Source organism: Vombatus ursinus, unplaced genomic scaffold (assembly GCF_900497805.2).
Source record: "Vombatus ursinus unplaced genomic scaffold, bare-nosed wombat genome assembly UNPS02014175.1, whole genome shotgun sequence".
Taxonomy (NCBI): Eukaryota; Metazoa; Chordata; class Mammalia; order Diprotodontia; family Vombatidae; genus Vombatus; species Vombatus ursinus.
In genome coordinates, this window is record NW_020953953.1 from 1,719,886 (window position 1) to 1,739,330 (window position 19,445).

Consider the following 19,445-nt stretch of genomic DNA (forward strand, 5'->3'; position numbering starts at 1 on the left):
TCCATGGAGTGGGGAGAACAAGTGTTAGGGACTGATGGGGTATAGGGGGAAGCTGAGGGTGCCTCCAAGCTTCTGGACCTGGTGGCCTGGAAGGAGAGGGGCTTGCAGTAGAAACTGGACACCAAAGAGGAGGGGGACAGAGAATGACCAGGAGCCTGGCTCTGCTTGGTTTTGTTTTGAATGTGTTGATTTGAGAAGCCAAGAGAGAGAACGTTAGAAAGAAGAGAATCCACATCAAATCAAAATGACCGTGGCCAGTGGAAGAGGGGATAAGAACTGAGAATGACGATGGCGTGACTCTGACTGTCCCTGTGACTCGGTGTTGTAGACGGCTTGGATGCCAGCTCCCAGCCCTGTCCCCCCACGGTGCCTCCTTCAGTGTTCAATTAATTCCTCATCCTCTCCAGCTTCTTCCTTCACATGCCTTCCATCTCCTGATGCCCCAGAAACGTGGCTTGTCTCTTGACCACGCTGGTCCCCTTGGCATCCTCTTCACTACTGGGCAAACCTCTGCTCCCCCCTACACTGGGTGGGGATGGGGGGGAACTAGGCAGGTTCCTTGCTCTCTGCCGTGCCCCCTCTCCCCCCCAACATCACTCTGAGAAGGGGGAGGGGCCAGCAGGGGAGGGCAAGGTGGGCCCAGGAAGGTGAGAAAGAATGTTTCTAGGGGGGAAGAAGAGGAAAAGGGAAAAAGGATGAGAGGGGCAAGGCTAAGGAGAGGGGAAGGCGGGATGGATGCTGCAAGAGAAAGCCTAGAGAGCTTCCCAGAAGGGCCAGATGCCCCCATCTCCCCAATTTCCCTGGACAGACCACAGGCCCTGGAGCTGGGGGTGTGACTGACAACTGTTGTGATCACATCCTGCAGCTTGGATCACGGGAGGCACAGGGCCCAGAGGCAGTCTCACTTCCTCCTTCTCCTTTCTTCATGACCCTTTGGCCAGGCAGCTTAGATCAGGGCTGAGGGGCCAGCATGGCCCCCAGAGTCACTTCTCTTCTGTGCCTGGGTGAGTGCCAAGGGCCCCAGGCTGGGCTGGAGGGGAGGAAGACTCTGAGAAGGTCCTTGGACAGGGGCTACATGGGACAGATGGGGACACTGAGGCTGGGGAGAGGCTGCCTGCACAGAAAAGTGCACTAGTGCCTACCCCTTGCTGTGTGTTTGATCCACAGTGAGTTGATGGGGTGGGGGGGTACAGAGGTGGAGCTGCTGGGGCAGGGGCAGGATCGCCTGTAACCTGAGCCTCTCCTTCAGGGCTGTGTCTGAGCCAGAAGATCACAGCTCCAGAGGGTGAGTCCTTCCCCTCAAGGTGCCCCTGCCAATCTTCCCCCTCAGCGCTACCTCCAAGGCAGCCAATTCTGCAGAGAGGGGGGAAGGGAGGGAGGTGCCTTTTCTGAGCTGAAGGGGGTGCCTGTGGTTGGGAGAGTAAGGGTCGGGGGCTGGGACAACACCTGGGAGGGCAGGGCTCTGAAATCCAGGCCCTGATTCCCTTCCAGGGACACTGCTCAGACCCTCCATTAGGGCTGTGCCCAGCTCTGTGGTCCCCAATGGGGCAGAGGTAAGGCTCTATTGCCAGGGCCCACAGGGAAGCAAGAGTGTTCAGCTTTGGAAGGATGAAGCATTCTCACTCCAGATAAATACCTCCAGAGAAGAGGCTGAGTTCCGCCTTCAACGAGAGAGAATAAATGCTGCAGGCAGCTACAGCTGCCGCTACTGGCAGGGACTCCACTGGTCAGAGTTCAGTGCCCCCCTGCAGCTGGTGGTGACAGGTAAGGAGGGGCCCAGGAAGTCCTGGCTCTGGTGGGCAGGGCTGGTCCTGCCCACTCAGCCCCAGGGCCCTCCCTGGGTTGTCATTTCCCCCCTCATAGCCCCAAAGACCCCGGTTTGCTGGAGAGGCCACCCTTGCTTGGCCTCTGGGGTCCCTTTGTCCCTGCACTCTCCTACCCCGGAGAGGAACACGAGCCTCATGGCTGACACCCAGGGCCCTCTCTGAGATGTGACTTTATCCCCTCATATTCCAAACAGACCCAGGTTTGCTGAAGAGGTGCCCCTACCTGGCCTTTTAATCCCTTGGTCTTTGGGCTCTTCTGGCCTTGGGAAGCAGGGCCCACCTTGCCCTGGGCTCACTGGAGCCCAGGAGTATTATTATGGGCTAAATCCCATACTGCATAGGGGATAAAAATGATGCATCCAAGACAATCCCTGCCGTCAAGGGGCTCACATATTCCAGTTGGAGGAGCCAACACATATGGGGCACTGGTGACCATGGAAGGGTCTTTGGGTTGGGAAAGTTACAAAGATGGAGGCTGGAGCTACAAGGGAGATGAACATATTCTCTCCAGGAAAAAGGGCAGTATGGATTTGATTATGGATTCAGAACTGGAAGATCGTGATGTGGGGTGAGAGAGGGATAACATGTATGTGCCATGAAGGAGGCCGGTAAGAAGATAGCTAAGATGTAACGTTAAGCATGACTGCAACCAGCTCCAGTGTGTTAGGCCACGAGAGTCACTCAGCAACCAGCAAAATGGGGCCCCAGGACAAGAATACCAGAGCTGAAAGAATTAAGTCCTCCAAGGAATTGTCTCTGGTCTAGTGGTGTAAGGTGACTGCCAGAAGACTGCCAGGGCATAAGGAAAGCATAAGTGGTAGCAAAGAATCAAGGAGGACTCTGAGATTGTGAGATTGGGTGATGGGCAAGATGTCGGTGCCCTCAAAAATGGAGAAGATAGGAGGGTAGATGGATGTAGGGGAGATGCAATGAACATCTGAAGGAAGGAGAACTAGGAAGGATCTGTAATTCTGAAGTCAAGAGAGCAGACAATATCCAGGAGGTAGGAGTAGCCAATAGTATCACAATCTGCAGGGGCCAAGAAGAGTCAGGAATGGAAAATGGACATCCAACTTAGCAGTTAAGGACTCATGGCAACTTTGGAGAAAAGAGTGGCAGTGGAGAGGTGGGATCTGGACCCAGAATGGAAGGAGGTAAGACTTGAGTGGGAGGTGAGGCTCTGAAAGGTTTCAAGAGAGTAGACTACATTTTCTAGGTATGTGGCCCTGAGAGGGAAGGGAGATGGAGAATGATAGCCAGAGTGTATGGAAGGGCCAAATAAAGGGTTTTAATAATGGTAGAGGCATCTTGGGCAGGTTTGTAGGTAGTAGGTGAGGAGCCAGGAGATAGAGAGTGATTACGCATGAGAGAGGAAGGGAGATGATTGTGGGCATGATCCCTTGGAGGAGACAGGAGGGGAATCAAATCAAGGGCCCCATGGAGAGGTGAGCTTTAGCAAGGAGTCAAGAAGCAAGAGTAAAGGAGAAAGCAGGCAAAGACTCAGAAGGGTTTTGAAGTATGGTATTGTGATGGATGGTGTGAAGTTTGTCAGAAACAGGTCTGACTTAAACTTCGTGCTTTCAACCCTCAGCTAGGACCATGAGGCTTGATGCACAGAAGTAACTTCATACATGTGTAGTGAATCTAGTCCATCAGTAAGGGCAGGAGAATAGGGGAGAAGACATTTCTTTACCAAGAGGGAGCCCCCACCCTATAGTCCCCACAGAGACTAACAAACACACAGCCTTGGGGACACCAATGGTTAGAGGTGTGATTTGAAGAACTATCCAGAAAAGATGACAGAGGAATGGTCAGAGAGAGAGAGAGAGAAGGAGAGAGTGGTGGTTCAAAAACTGAGAGAGAAGAAAGTCTAACAGAGAAGAAGGTGATCAACAGTGTTAAATGCTGCAGAGAAGTCAAAGAGGATAAGGATTGGGCTGTTAGCTTTGTCAATGAAGAGATCATTGGTGACTTTGGAGAACATTTTTGGTGGAATGATGAGGTGGAAGCCAGATTGTAGAGAGTTCAGAAGAGAATGAGAGGAGAGGAAGCAGAGGGATTGATTATAGATGGCCTTCTCATGGAGTTTACTCAGAAAGTGAAGGAGAGATATAGGATGATAGCTATTGGGGATGGTTAGATCAAGTAAGGGTTTTTTTTTTCAGATGTGGCCTTGTGTATAGGCATCATGGAAGCAACCAGAAAATAGGAAGGGATTAAAGATTAGTGAGTGAGTGGGGATGCTGGAGGCGAAGACCTGTGGAGAAGACAGGGGATCCCTTGTGCATGCAGATATGATGTTAACTTTGGCAAGGAGAGGCAGGCGACCTCTTTAGGTGAGACAGGGGCCTTGTTTTTCCCATGATTCCTTTTGTCCTTTCTTCTTTTTACCTCTCTATATGTGAATGTTTCCTAATTTTTAAAAATTATGAATTTAACTAACACCAAATAAGCAAGAACATTTCCAGATATAAATTAGAAAAGGAAAAGAACTATGCAACTCTAATATGTACAGCTTGTTTTCTTTTAAAGAGTCTATTATAAATCCGACATTTTCACTCTTATTGTCTGCCAAGCACCATTCTCAGTTCTGAGGACACAAAGGAACACCCCTGTCTTCAAAGTGCTTCTAGTCCATCAGGGAGAGACAAGACATGACCCACAAAATAGATTGGAAAAGACATCAAAATGAATAGAAAGTAATGTGGAGAGAGGAGAAGAGGCATGGGAAGCTGGGGTTATCTTGTAGGAGGGGGTATTTGAGCTGAGTTTTGAAGGCAGCGAGAGTATCTAAGAGTCAGGCCTGGAGAGGGGGAGCACTGACAGCACAAGGGACAGTCAGGGCAAGAGACCAGAGAAATGATGTGGGTGAGGCATGACAAGAAGGTTCACTTGGGGGTACAGAATGGAAGGGAGTAAGGGAAGCCTGGTGGGCTGGGAGTTGGGTCTCCAGCACCTCAGTCCTTCTCAGATCTGTCTCAGATCTGTTTTCTGATTAGGATCCTTTTCTTTCCCAGGATTCTTCTCTAAACCATCGTTACAAGTTCGACCAAGCACCATGGTAGCTGTAGGGGAGACAGTGACCCTTGTGTGCCAGGAGTTAATAAGCAGTGGTTTTCTTAAATTGACATTCTTTCTGCTGAAGGCTGGGGTGCCGGCCCCATTACAGCACCAGAGTCCAGAGGGGAAGATGGCCAGCTTCACTCTCCCATCTGTGAAGGCTGAGGATGCTGGAAACTACAGCTGTGTTTACTCAGGCAAGGACAGTAAGAGAGCATCAGATCCCAGTGATGTCCTAATGTTGGAGGTGACAGGTGAGAGGAGGCACATGGGAGTACACCTACCACCCTGTCCCCCATACATGGGGCTATGGGGATCATAGGTAATAATGGCAATGTTAATAGCTAACATTTATATGGTGCCTACCGGGCAGTGTGCTAAGGGCTTTCCAAACACTGTAAATTATTTTGTAAATTTATTTTTTAATTATTTTAAATTATTTAAAACACCAAGGCTTACCTCTTTCTGCTCCTTACATTATTAAAAAATATTTTAAAATTTATAAACTTAAAATACTGTAAATATTTTATCCTCATAACCACTCTGGGAGGTAGGTGCTATTATCATCCCCATTGTATTGTTGGGAAAGTTGAGGTAATCAGAGGTTAAGCGAATTGCCTGAGATCACACAGCTAGTAAGTGACTAAGGCTGGATTTGAACTCAGGTCTTCCTGACATCAAGCCCCGCAGTCTATACACTGAGCCACCTTGCTGCCCGATGGATGGAGATGAGGGTGTAGGGCTTTAACTTCAGGAATCCCCCATCCATTCTCTGTGACTTCTATATCTCTATCAATGGTTTTCAGGTAAAAAGACTGCACATCCTCAAAGAAAAGGTAAGAAGGAGCAGTAGACATTCCAGAGACAGTCCATGTCTCCTCATCTCCCTGGGTTCAAGAGCAGCCCTCATTCCAGCCTGTGGGAGGATGGTGATGAGGGAGGATAGATGGGGTGGCTGGCGGGATACAGTGGGGCCTAACCCTGGCACAGTGGAATCTTGGCAGTGGCCATTTCTTCTGTTTCAGAGCTCGGAATCACCCTCATTGTTACTGTCAGCTGCGTCTCCATCTTCTTCTTCCTCCTCTGCCTCCTGGTCTTTCTCTGCCGCCGGCACACCCAACACAGTGAGTTCAGAGAGGAAGGGCTGAATGTCCCAGGGGCTTGAGACATGAAAGTAGGCCTGAGGGCTGGGATCTCAGTGAGGGCACTTCTGTATGAGGAGGTGGGGTGAGATGGACTCTGGGAGGCCTTTCCTATGCCCAGTCTTATGGTTCTGTGACTGATCCTGCTTTTTGTCTGTCTGTCCGTCTGTCCACCTGTTTCTCCTCACAGGGAGCTCATGTGGAGACACTCCCAGGAGGTAAGAATGCCCAGCTCCTTCCCCCCATTCCTGTGGCCAACTCCCCCAGGTCCTTCTCCCCAGTGCCACTCGAGACATCCCGTATTGCTCATCGATTCTGGCTGGGAGGGCATGATGGATCCAGGTACCAAATTATCTCCTCGCCTCTTCGCAGGTCCTCAGACAGCGCAGGTGTCCCTCAGTCTCTCTACCTCACCTCCCTCCCTCCCAAGGAGATAATGTGTAAGTGGGTCAGTGAAAAGGGGGCAGGGATCTGGGATGTGTCCTGGGGGCTGACCAGGCCCAGGAGCTCAGGGACTTATGGAACCCCTTCCCTGTCCTAGATGAAGACGTATCCAAGGGGAGACAGCTGGAGACACGGGTGAGTCCTTCCTGTTCTCTGCTTCAGTCTCCCCTGTGACTCCCACCAAATGCTCTGTTCCTGGTTTTCATCCTTTCTTGTTCCCTGGTCCCACATTTCTTCCTTGTCTCCTCCCGATGCCATTCACTGATCCCCCACTGGGGCATCTTTCCTTCAGGCCTCTGAATCTGAAGACTCCCAGGGAGTGACTTACTCTCATCTGAACACAGCTGCCCTCGACGAGGGGCAGAGAGTCCCGACGTCTGCACCCCCGGAGCCCAGCGTCTATGCCACTCTGGCTTTGCACTGATGGGGCAGTAGAGACCCTGTCACCCCAAGAAGGGGAGCTGGAGCTTCAGAGAGAGGGAAGAGCAATGAAGGATGGGCTGGGAATTGGGACACATGAATCTGGGTGTCAAGTTTGGGCACTGAACCCAAGAGACCTTTCATCCCACTGCCCCCAGGGGAACATCTGGCACATAGGCCCCATTTGTCCCTCCGGCCTCCCAGTCTCTGCCCCATGGCACCTTCTGTACTAGTCCATACCAATTCAGACCAGGTTTTCTGTTGTCTAGGTGACCTCTAAGGTCCCTCCTAATTCTATTGTTCTGAGCTGCTGGGAGAAAGTAGCTCAGTCTTCACGTTGTGATATTCATTGGGTTGGTTTGTGAAGCATCCAACGAGTTTCCTTTTGATTCTGGTGGCGCTGGTGTTGAATAGTGATTCGATGTTGTTAGACTCATGCACTGGGTGCCAGTGGAAGCTTTGATGCATTCCGGTCTGGGAATCTGAAAGAAAGGACGGATGAGGGAGGAGGGTCCAGAAGGACCGATCCATTCCCCAGCTTACTCTCACGGGCCACAGATGCGGACTTTCCTCAGGAAGAGCACACAGTCCTTGCCTTCCAGTAGATCCACCCCAGTTCATCAGGGCCCACACAGCAGTTTCCTGTGTCATTGTAGCTAGGGGCTACTCTTCCCCCTCCCAAGCATGTGAAAACAAGGAATGGTGGTTTCCTGCCCTTGTAGTCCAATGTGGAGGACTGGCTGCTGCTGTATTTTCCAGTGACCTGGGCTGGCTGGCTCTTCTTGCCCTCCTTCCCTGGCCCTTTCTGCCATTCCATTTTTACTGTTGTATTTCCCATCGCTAGTATCTATCTAACATAGCTAAAGAGAATTTAGCTTTTTGTTCTGTCATGTCTGACGGTGACATTTGGGGTCTTCTTGGCAAAGATCCTGAAGTAGTTTGCCTTTTCCTTCTCCAGTTCATTTTACAGATGAGGAAACTGAGGCAAACAGGGTTAAATGACCTGACCAGGGTCACACAGCTAGTTAAATGTTTGAGGCCAGATTTGAATCAGGAAGATGACTCCAGGCCAGTGCTCTGTGCACTATGGCACCTTCTATCTGTCCCTAGGCCCCTAAACTTCAATTTCTGGGACTATTCTAGGAGGGATTATTAAAGAGATAATTGGGGAATTTTGAGAAAGGGAAGCAGTGATTCCAAAGAAGCCTGGCTTCATCATAGGTCATACCAGACCCACCTCATTTCCTTTTTTTTGACAAGATTGCTAAATAAATCCCTGTCCGTGACTAATACGGAAATATGTTTTACATGATTGCACATATATAGCCTGTATCAACTTGCTTACCATCTTAGGGAGCAAGAGAGGGTGAAAATTTGGAGCTACAAAAAAAAAGAATGTTAAAATTGTCTTTGCATGTAATTTGGAAAAAAATTAAAATGGTATTTAACGTAATAAATAAATAGGAGTGAATTTTTTTTTTCTTTTTGATGAGGCAATTGGGGGCTAAGTGACTTGCCCAGGGTCACACAGGTAGTAAGTGTCAAGTGTCAATTGTCTGAGGCTGGATTTGAACTCAGGTCCTCCTGACTCTAAGGCCAGCTCTCTATCCACTGCGCCAACTAGCTGCGCCCTATAATAAATAGGTAAATAGATCATTGTCTGGATATAACTACTCAGTTTCCTTAATCCGATGTAACCTTCTCCTCCCTGCTACCTTACACCTTACTTCCTTATCGCACCCGTGTCAGATGGTAGACTGTGGGCTCTGGGCCTGAGCTGCTACCATAACATTAACCACTGGAGTTCGTTGAGCATATGTGTGGGGAGGGTGACATGGTCAGATCTATACTTTAGGAAGATCACTTTAGTGGCTGAATGGAGGATGAATGGAGTGGGGAGAGGCTGGAGGCAGGCAGACCCACCAGTGTGCATGAGGGGATGAGGGTCTGCACCAGGGAGTGGTGGTGTTGGAGGAGAAAAGGGGGCGGATCCAGGAGATAAGAGGAGAAATTGACCAGAGATGCTGCAGAAGTGAAATTGACAGGCCTGGGCACCATATTGGATTTTGGGGGGGGAGTCCTGGATGACTCCTAGGTAGGGAGCCTGAGGGACTGGGAGGATGGTGTTGACCTCGACTATAACAGGGAAATTGGGAGCGGTGAGGAGGGTTTCGGGGGAAAGACAATGGTTCCATTTGGGACATTTTGAGTTTAGGATGTCTACTGGACAGCCAGTTCAAGATGTCTGAATGACAGTTGGAGATGTGAGATTAGAAGTCAGCAGAGATGCTGGGGCAGGGAACGTAGATTTGAGAATCATTAGCATAGAAGCCTTTCCTCCATCCTCCACCAGCTTCACCTGGGTCCTCTTGGAGCCATGCCCCTTCTCCCACCCTGAGTGCCCACTGGCAGGGACCCGAAGGATCCCAGGATTCAGGCTCATGCTTACATGTACGGGCAGTTTATCCATCCTGATGGCATCTCTGCGCATTGTAGAAATAATCACCTCCACATGTGAACTGTACAGAAGGAATATTTGCTTATTTAGTACACTGAGTCACACTATACTCCCTGAACCCAAATAAAGACTCCACGAGTAAGACTTGTGGTCATATCTCTGGTATTTCCTTATCTCTTCTGGTGGGAGGGATCAGGGCAGATTGATTCCTGAAGTTTCTTCCAGCTGTCACTCTTGTGATCATATCTCTTGGGTCACAACTGCCCTACTAGACTGTGAACACCCTGAGGGCAGGCACAAAGTCTTGTCTAAATTTGTCTCCTTCACTGACCTGCACACAGTAAGTGCTAAATAAAGGTTTGTGAAGTGCATACAGTAAGAGGTAAATAAATGTTTGTGAAGTGCACACAACAAGTGCTAAATAAAGGTTTGTGAAGTGCTTAGTTCATGCAATTCTCCCAGAATGCCAGGTCCTGGGAGCAGGGAATTCCATTCAATTGATCATACATCTATACACCCCATGAGTGCCAGGCTGGTACCATTCAGAGGCTCCTAGGACATTGGGCAGGTGGCATCCTAGTATGAGCCTATGGGAGGACGTGGGTGAGTGTCGTCTAGGCAGAGCAGGTTGCGATCAGCATCCTGGGAGGTCTCCATCGGTGAGAACCTTGCTCCATTGGGGTAGTTCAGTTTGACCGTGTGGGGCTCTGTGCTAGGCACGGAGATAGGAGATGAGGACAGTAAGGGTCCTGAAGGCCTGAAGGCCCAAGACTGGCATCTCACAGGGGGCAGCGTCATCACCCTCTCAGATCTGGATCAAGGCACGTGGGAGACTGGAAATCCCTTCTTTTACTCTCGGGTCACCTTTTCCCCTGGGTGTCTTCTCCAAGCCCTCCTCATATGCCAGCCCAATGCCATGGTGGCTCTAGGGGAGAATGAGACCCTCTTGGCCATGATGTCATCACTTCCCAGGGAAGTAACATTCTTCCTGCAGAAGCCTGGGACCCCAGCCCCCTTGTAGCCCCAGAGGCCAGCAAGGACCCAGGCCAGCTTCCTTCTCCTGTCCGGAAGGCCCAGGATAGGGGATGTGATGGCTGCATTGAGTCTGAGGAGAATCCAAACAGAGCATCAGACCTTAGCAAGGCTCCGGAGCTGGTGGTGACAAGTGACGGGGACCTCCGGGAATAACTCTGGGAGAGATGCAAACTGCAGTCCCAGGACAGGGAGCGTAACAGCATCGTGGGGTCTGTTTCTGGGACTCAGGAGCATAGGAGGAGATGCCAGCGGACCCTTCATTCACATTAGGAAGAGGACAGACCCCAGGCCAGGGATGAAGCTTGGATTCTCAGGGAGGAGAAAATATCACCTTTCAGGACAGACTCCCCAAGACGGGGTGAGGACAGGCCCTTGGCTGAGGCCCAATCTTGCTGCTAGAACTGGAGTATTGTAGTCCTGGAAGGGCTTCAGTCGCGTGCCTCAGGTGTCCCCTTCTCTCCAAGGATTCCCCTCAAACCTTCTCTCTCAGCTCTGCCGAGCCCTGTGGCAGCCCCAGGGGGAGGTGGCTCTCCAGTCACTACTCAGGGGCCCCAAAGGACCCCAGCAAGGAAACAGGCTGCCTTCCACCTCCAGCCAATGAGAGCTGAGGACTCCGGCAACTCCAGCTGCATTGACTTCAGCAGAACAGAGCAGGACAAGGGCTGAGCCCGGTGAAGCCCTACGGATCCAGGTGGCCGGTGAGAGTGGGGGCACAAGGCCTGGGTGCAGAGCAGTGGACCCAGGACCCTGGGCTGAGATGGGGACAGGAGAGTTTGGGAGGGGATGATGTGAGAAGCTGGGGCTGTCCAGGGGTCTCAGGAGTGGGATATAGGGGGCATCTTTGCTGAAGTTCCATGGGGTCTGTTCAGGGGATTGTCTGGAGGGAGGCTCCCACCCCTCCTGTTAGGAGGGGAAGGTGGGGTTTTAGCATCTTCCCCTCTGGGGTTGCCCTTTCCCAGAACGTCATACCCTGGTTCCTTCACAGGGGCCCTCATAACTGCTCTGGTCTTTGGCTTCCAGATGCCTTGCCCAAGCTCCTCCCCTCAGTCAGGCTTAGCGTCTTGGTGGTCTCAGAAGGATTGTGACCCCCCTGTGCCTGGGGCCAGCCTGGGGTGTGAAGTTCACTGCTTACAAGGCAGGAGAGGAGAGACCTTTGGGGACAAGGGAGCCCTCCCGGGATGGGGATGAGTTCCTTTTTGAGCACAGGGCATTACAGCTGCCGCTCTCACCGGGGCCCAGACAGCCTTGTCCAGGCACTGCCCAGTGACCTTCTGGAGTTCCTAGTGCAAGGTTAGGGGACATGGAGGGACCTGGAGGACCCTGTAGAGACAGGGGACACATCCCTACCCCTTCTATCTCCGGCACAGGGGAAGTAAGCCCAAGGAATTCCCTCTGGATCTTTAGTATCCACAGATACCATAACAGGGCAACTAGGTGGTGCAGTGGATAGAGTGCCTTGGAATCAGCAGGACTTGAGTTCAAATCCAGCCTCATACACTTACTAGCTGGGAAAGCCCCTTGACCCTGTTTGCCTCAGTTTCCTCATTTGTAAAATGAGCTTTATAAGGAAATGGCAAACCACTCTGATATCTCTGCCAAGAAAACCCCAAGTGGGGTCCAGACGAGTCAGACAACTGAAATGACTGAATGATGTACCATACCAGACAACAGACTTTTTTTTCTAACCCTCCCCCAATCAGTGATGTGGTGGTATTGGGACCATGGGTGGAGACCTGGGTTCCAGGTACAAAAGACAAACCTGGAACAGATGAGAGAAAGGGGGAGTCCAGGTTCTCAGGCATAGGAAACCATGCCTCTTCACTTGCCTGGGTTCAAGAGTTGGCCTTATTACAGTCTATCGGAGGAGGGAGATGCTAATGGGAGGGCAAGTGCAGGGTGGCTGGAGTAAGGTGAGGCTGCCCTAGGGGACGAGTGAGCCTGGGAGCAGGTCATCTCTCCTGTTCCCAAAGTCCAGAATCATCCTCATTATCTCTGTCAGCTGTGTCTCTCTCTCAAGTCCTCCTGACTCCAAGGCCAGAGCTCTATCTGCTGCACCACCTAGCTGCCCCTCAGTAAGTATTTCTTTCTTTCTTTTTCTTTTTTGGTGAGGCAATTGGGGTTAAGTGACTTGCCCAGAGTCACACAGCTAGTGAGTATTATGTGTCTGAGGCTGGATTTGAATTTTGTTGTTGTTGTTTTTTTTTTACCTTTTTGGTGAGGCAATTGGGGTTAAGTGACTTGCCCAGGGGTCTCACAGCTAGTAAATGCCATGCGTCTGAGGTCAGACTTGAACTCAGTTCCTCCTGACTCCAAGGCCAGAGCTCTATCCACTGCACCACCTAGCTGCCCCTTAGTAAATATTTCTTTTTTTTATTTTTATTTTTTTTTGTTTTTTGTTTTTTGTTTTTTTTTGTTTTTTTTTTTTTTGTTTTACGCAATTGGGGTTGAGTGACTTGTCCAGGGTCACACAGCTAGTAAGTGTCAAGTGTTTGGTCTGAGGCCGGATGTAAGTATTTCTTAAACACCTATTATGAGCTGGGCACTGTGCCAAGTGCTGAGGATACAGAAGACATAGCCCCTGTCCCCAAAGGGCTCACGTTCTAATGAGGGAGACAATGTGTAAATGACTAGGTCCAGTGGACCAGAGATAGACAAAGCAGATGAAATCGGAATGGGGAGAGGAGAATCCAGGGGCAGAAAGCTTCTGGGTCCCTCAGGGAGGACCATGGAGAGTTCTGGCCTATTTTTCGGTTTCCATAATCTCCCCAAGTCTATCTCAGGGAAGTCTCAGTAGGGAGCTTCCTGCCTTCTTCTCTGCCCACATCCTTGACCCACTCTTATGACCCAAACCAGCCCGGGGGCGGTTCAGGGTGGGAGGTAATCCCCTGGTGCCAGTCATCCTTCAGAAACATGGCACTCATTGCACTTAAGAAAGCGATCCGGGAGCCCTCAAAACACCAGGACTGGGTCACCATCCAGGTCAGCCGTCCTCATGTCAGTGTGGGCTAAGCATTCCTGAAAATGCATCTGTGTCACTGCTAAGACAAAGGCTGTGCATGGCCTTGTCCCCAAGGCGAGCAAGAGCCAGCAGCTCTTGGATCATGTGTCTAAAGGTCATAGAGAATGCCAGAGAATGACCCTGGGTCCAGTGCTCTCCCTGACACAAGGTCCTCTCGGAGACCAGTGGCTTGCTCCTGTGAGCCAGGACTCCGGAAGCCTGGAGGGGATTCTGGGTGATTGAGACAGGAAGCTGCTTCTGTGGCATCTGAGAGGTGGTGGGGACCGGTGGGCTGGTATGCAAATCAGGGTGAGCTGCTCCAAATGGGAAGTGAGATCAGATGCTCAGCTGCCATTTCGCCCCTCCCTCCCATTTAGCCTGGGGTGCAGTGGGAAGCCATGGGACACCTCCCTCTTTCCTAGGACCCCTCCCCAAGCCCAGTGCCCATGCCTTGAGCAGATTGGTGGTGCCACCACAGGCAGGTGTGGCTCTCCCTTCCAGTGGGGGAACTTTGTACTGCTGAAGTCCTGAGTTGCTCGAGGTCCTGACACCCTTCTAGCAGCAGAGTGTGGTAGAGGCCCAGGTGGATGGACTTAGTCCTACTGATGGTGAGGGCCAAGGATGTGGGAAATCACCATTGTTCTGAGGACCTTGGTTCGGACAATAAAACGGAGGCCATCTGTTATACCTCCCTCCCCTTGCCAATCCCACAGCCTCACTCCTCCTTCTCAGTCCCTCTTCCTTCTCTCCTTTGGTCCACGCTCAGGGGATGAGGTGGTCCTTGCCCTGGCCCGAATCCCACCTGCCACTTTTACTCTATTCCATCCTGTCCTATGCTGCCCAGAAGCTTGACCCTTTGATCTTCCCTCCCTCCCTCATTTTTTTTTTTTTTTTTTTGCTTTTTGGTGAGGCAATTGGGGTTAAGTGACTTGCCCAGGGTCACACAGCTAGTAAGTGTTAAATGTCTGGGGCTGGATTTCCTCCCTCATATTCAACCTCTCTTTGCTGGCTAGTTTCATCCCCTCTGTCCCCGGATCCTTCCCATTCTTAGACCCCACCCCCCACCCCCAAGGCCCTAGCATATCCTCAAATGATTATCCCATATCTCCACACCCTTCTATAGCCAAACTCCTAGAAAAAAAGCTGTCTCCCCTTTCTCACCGCCTCACCTCTCACTTCTCGGTTCCTGAGCCCTGGCTTTGGTTCCCAACACTCCACTGAACCTTCTCTCTCCAAGCTGATCTGTGGTCTTTTTATTGGCAAACCCAGTGACTTCCCCTCGCTCTAATTCCCTGGAATTCTTGGCCAACGCCTCCTTTGGCAGACTCCTGTATCCCCGGGTTTTCATGATGCCATTCTGTTGTGGTTCTGTTCCTGCCCATTGGGTTGGGATTTTCATTCTCCTTTGCATGCTGCCATCATCTTTGTCCCCCACCCTCTGCCAGTTGTGACCCTAAGACTGTCCTGGGCTTTCTCCTCCTCTCTCCCTGCACTCTCTCTCCTGGTGATCTCACCAGGATTCAAGTAATTTCTGATAGTTTTTAGAGCTGCATGCCCAGTCCCCATCCATCTCCTGAGGCACAGTCCCACATTTCCAGCTGCCTACTTGATATCTCTACCTGGAGGTCCCAGAAATGTTTCAAACTTAATCTGCCCAAACAGAATCCATCTTCTCTCCACCTACACCCAACCCTCCCAAACCTCTGAATTTCTGCTGAGGGCACCACCCTCACTCATTTTGGCAGCTCTGGGGTCACTCAGCTCTGACCTCTCACTCCCTCCCCCCTCTCCGTCTCCATGCACCCTGTGGTCTTGTTGATTGCATTTGCTAAGCCCTTCGCACTCACCCTCTTTTCTTGATTCACCTCCCAACCCACCCTAAGCCCGAGATCCCATCCCTTCTCTCCTGGACTACTGCAAGAGCCTCCTGTATCCAGATGCCCTTGTATCCAGTCTGTCCCTTCTCCAATTCACTTTTCACACAGTGGGAAACTGATTTTCCTAGAGCACAGTTGTGACCATGTCACCCCTCTACTCGAGAAGCTTTGGGGCATCTCCACTGCCTTTAAGATGAAATGTCTCCCATGGGAGATACTGGCATAGGATGCTCATCATGGCGTGCTCTTATCAAATAAGGCGCTGTGCTCTGTGAGCAAAGCAGAATTGCCGTAGCTCAAAAGAAACGGGAGATGCACAAATTTAGAGTCATCTCCACCCCAAATGTTCACGTGGACCATTTGTGCTTGACCTGTGGTAGAGCCTTCTGAGCTCATATTGGTGTGATCGCCACAGCTGGACACACCGGGCCTTGACCCCAACATCGTGCTTTGGTCCTCTTCGAGCATGAAGGCCAACAACCGACTAAAATAGAATAGAAACTACTACGTACAGTACCGACAGCCCTTCTAAATGGAGCTCCAGCCTACCTACTGCCTCTCTTGGCTAGAGAGCTCTTTCCCCTCACCCGTTAGTACCCAGGACCTCAGCACAAGCCTGCCGCAAAGGAGGCGCTCAAATGCTGCATGGTTTATTAATTCGTGCCTGCGCAGGATGATTCCACGCTGCTCTGTCTCATGAGCGCTGTTGCAGTGACACGGTCTTCTTTCCCCTGTTTTTGAGGCCGTGGACGGGCTTTCAGCTCGCTCCTTCACCTCCACCTCTGGGAGCCCCGAGGGAGCTCAGTTCCCCTTAAATCAAGTGACCCTTAATCAGACCCAAAATCCCTCCCCTCCCCCGGTGCGGGGGCATCTTGTTCTGTGGAGCTGAAGCCAGGCAGGGTAGCTGATGTGGAGTGGCCTGATCTCAGAGCCCCGTTCCTGCCCTCTATGAAGAAAGGAAGGAAGGCACGGGAGGAGTTTGGGGCTCTGCCTTCCAGCCTGCCACTTGGAGGGGAGCAGGGGCTGGGGGAGGGGGCATCCGTCAAGGCTTGAGTGGGCAGTGTGGGGATGCGTTGAGGAGAGATGGGCTGCTTCTGGGAGGGCACCGTGTGCCCTGGAGTGGAGCCAGGCTCTTCTATCCAATCTCCCCGGTGCCGCCAAGGGGGCCATCAGTTCCGCCCGTCTCCCGGGTTTGTGACTTCTGCAAGTTTCCTGCCTCCTCTCTCTCCCTCAGTTCCACGTCCAAGCAGGCGTCAAACCTGGCCATTTCTATCAGCACAATGTCCTCTACCATGTGTTTGCTCTTTCTTCCACCCCCACTCAGCATGGCCTCATCGCTTCTATCCTGGACTGTAGCAATGGCCCTCAAAGGGGGCTCTGCCTCAAGTCTCTCCTCGCTCCTCACAAGGAATTTTCCTTAAGTGTAGATTGGACGACATCCCTCCCTCATACAATAAACTTCTACAGTTCTCTATTGCTTCTAAGCCTTATTACATATTATCTGGGTGACCTTGGGTAAATCACTTTCTTTCCCTGAGTCTCAGTTTCCTCATCTGTAAAATAAGGATAATACTATTCATCCTATGTGCTTTAGGGGGCTTATGGGGAAGGCAGGGCTTTGTACCAGGGAATCTTTTCACTGTTTTAGGAGGACAGAGGCAGCACTGAAGACAGACTTTGTGGGGGAAGGCAGCAATAATCCATAGTATGGGTCCAAAGGGTGGTGGGTGGGGGGCATCTGGTGATGTGCTTAGAGAATAGGTAGCTATGGTTGTTAGCACCCTGGCTTGGGGGGCAGCCTAGCCCCCATGCCTTCTGTTTTCTAGGGTTTGTCTTCTCCCTGAGCCTATGGAATGAGGGTCCATGATGCCTGTTATTGAGGCCCTGGGGATCTCCAAGGGAGGTGCCCTGGGAGGAAGCCCACTTAGCTCCATGTCAGTGCCTTGAGAAAAAACCCAGATAACAGGAGGAAGGAAGGAAATATTGATAGCGTGTTTATGATGTGCCAGTGACTGTGCTAAGCTCATTCTAGATATTATCTCGTTGATTTTCAGAACAATGCTGAGAGGTGGGTGCTAATTTTATTCCTATTTTACAACTGGGAAAACTGAGGCAGAGATTAAATGACTTACCCAGGGCCACACAGACAGTAAGTGTCAGAGTCAGGATTCGAACTCGTGTCTTCCTGACTCCAGGCTCAGCATTCTACCCACTTTACCAGATGTCTTTAGGCTTGATGACCCACCCTAGCTGGAACTCTGTTCTCTACCATATCAACCAGGGAAGATGCAGGCCCTGACGCAACTGTCATTCTCTAGAAGGCAGCCGGGGTGAGAAATAGTTTCCCTTTATTCACTAGGAGGTGTTGTGAAAGCTTTTCTGGTACAGGTGAGAACATGGGTAGCCAGCGTAATGGGCTGGGGAGAGCCATGGAACACGCAAAGTTAGCACGCCAGAAATGCCTAGGAGGCAGTGGGGGCCTCTGGAAGAACAGAGCACTGATGTGGATCTCCCTTCATTTGCAAGTTCATACGCTTGTTTCCTCAGAGGCTGGATTACCCAGAGTCCTTTGACCCGGGCTCTGCTTTCCTGCCTGGCCAGCCCCTGCCTTCTGGCAGAGCATTCCTGGTGCTGCTTTCAGGAGCCTCTTTGGCTGTGCCAGGCCTCTGCCAGTAGGACTCCCAGGATGAGGAGGACCAGCCCTGCCAGGCTGAGGCGGATAAGGTTGCCCGCGGTGTAATCTGAGGTTGAGGACAAGGAAAGAGACTGAGTGATGGTGACCTTTCCAAACATCAACCCAAGCCCCTAGCATGGTAGTCAGACTCTACCCCCAGCCTGGCTCTGTGTCCACAATCTGTATGGCAGGGACCTCAGAGACCTCTATCCTGGGCTGCTCTTGAACAAATTTCCCTTCTGTTTTGTTCACCTAGTTTTCGTTTGGAGATTTTCATCCACTGGGGCAGCTAGGTGGCTCAGTGCATAGAGTGTGGGGTCTGGTGTCAGAGAGACCTGAGTTCATATCCATTCTCAGTCACATAACTAGCTGTGTGATCTTGGGCAAGTCACTTAACTTTTGTTTGCCTCAGTTTTCCCAACTATAAAATGGCCATAATAATAGTACCTATTGCCCAGGGAAGATGCTCCGATGACTGGAAACCTCCAAACAGAAACTGCTCCCACTGTATCCCTCTGATCACCCCCATCCATCCTCCTATCCCTCAACACCATCCTCCGACAGGCTGGAATGAAGGCTGCTCTTGAACCCAGGGAGATGAGGAGACATGGCCTGTCTCTGGAATGTCTGTCACTTCTTACCTTTTTTTTGAGGACATGCAGTTTTTTTACTTGAAAACCATTGATGGAGACATAGAAGTCACAGAGAATGGATGGGGGATTCCTGAAGTTAAAGCCCTACACCCTCATCTCCATCCATCGGGCAGCAAGGTGGCTCAGTGTATAGACTGCGGGGCTTGATGTCAGGAAGACCTGAGTTCAAATCCAGCCTTAGTCACTTACTAGCTGTGTGATCTTAGGCAAATCATTTAGCTTCTGTTTATCTCAGCTTTCCCAACAATACAATGGGGATGATAATAGCACCTACCTCCCAGGGTTGTGAAAATAAATTGAGACAATATTTGGAAAGCCCTAGGCACACTGCCTGGCAGGCACCATATGAATGTTAGCTATTAACATTGCCATTATTACCTATGATCCCCATAGCCCCATGTATGGGGGACAGGGTGGTAGGTGTACTCCCATGTGCCTCCTCTCACCTGTCACCTCCAACATTAGGACATCACTGGGATCTGATGCTCTCTTATTGGCCTTGTCTGAGTAAACACAGCTGTAGTTTCCAGCATCCTCAGCCTTCACAGATGGGAGAGTGAAGCTGGCCATCTTCCCCTCTGGACTCTGGTGCTGTAATGGGGCTGGCATCCCAGCCTTCAGCAGAAAGAATGCCAATTTAGAAAAACTACTGTTTATTAACTCCTGGCACACAAGGGTCACTGTCTCCCCTACAGCTACCATGGTGCTTGGTCGTACTTGTAATGATGGTCTAGAGAAGAATCCTGGGAAAGAAAAGGATCCTAATCAGAAAACAGATCTGAGACAGGTCTGAGAAGGACTGAGGTGCTGGAGACCCAACTCCCAGCCCACCAGGCTTTCCTTGCTCCCTTCCATTCT

General features: G+C 51.0%; 2 protein-coding genes across 4 annotated transcripts in view; one reads left to right on the forward strand and one right to left on the reverse strand.

The window, feature by feature from the left end:
* Positions 1-920: 920 nt before the first annotated feature.
* LOC114041601 (leukocyte immunoglobulin-like receptor subfamily B member 2) lies at positions 921-7,848 on the forward strand. Of its 2 annotated transcripts, none has more exons than XM_027860119.1 (10): positions 921-1,004; positions 1,250-1,285; positions 1,492-1,764; positions 4,844-5,140; positions 5,693-5,722; positions 5,912-6,010; positions 6,219-6,246; positions 6,401-6,468; positions 6,570-6,607; positions 6,765-7,848. In XM_027860119.1, the coding sequence occupies exons 1-10, from the start codon at positions 971-973 to the stop codon at positions 6,894-6,896; spliced, it is 1,035 nt and encodes a 344-aa protein (XP_027715920.1). In that variant the 5' UTR covers positions 921-970; the 3' UTR covers positions 6,897-7,848. The 2 variants fall into 2 exon arrangements, with proteins under 2 accessions (XP_027715920.1, XP_027715921.1); XM_027860120.1 differs by having other exon boundaries at positions 4,844-5,083.
* A 9,742-nt stretch (positions 7,849-17,590) lies between these two features.
* Positions 17,591-19,445, reverse strand: part of LOC114041585 (T-cell-interacting, activating receptor on myeloid cells protein 1-like) — a 2,847-nt gene continuing 992 nt past the window's right edge. The window contains exons 4-6 of one of the 2 annotated variants that reach the window (XR_003568932.1): positions 19,034-19,330; positions 18,576-18,746; positions 17,914-18,001 (exon numbers count right to left, since the gene is read on the reverse strand). Coding sequence is in view for 1 of the 2 variants with exons in the window: in XM_027860095.1 (XP_027715896.1) it covers positions 17,898-18,001; positions 19,034-19,330 (401 nt within the window). In the remaining variant the exon portion in view is untranslated. Of the gene's footprint in view, positions 18,002-18,575; positions 18,747-19,033; positions 19,331-19,445 lie in introns of both variants that reach the window. The other variant, XM_027860095.1, reaches the window with a different exon arrangement.

Coding starts and splice junctions, on each gene's coding strand:
- LOC114041601 (XM_027860119.1), top strand. CDS start 971: ATGGCCCCCAGAGTCACTTCTCTTCTGTGCCTGG. Junction 1,005..1,249: donor CACTTCTCTTCTGTGCCTGG/GTGAGTGCCAAG, acceptor CCTCTCCTTCAG/GGCTGTGTCTGAGCCAGAAG. Junction 6,011..6,218: donor CCGCCGGCACACCCAACACA/GTGAGTTCAGAG, acceptor TTCTCCTCACAG/GGAGCTCATGTGGAGACACT.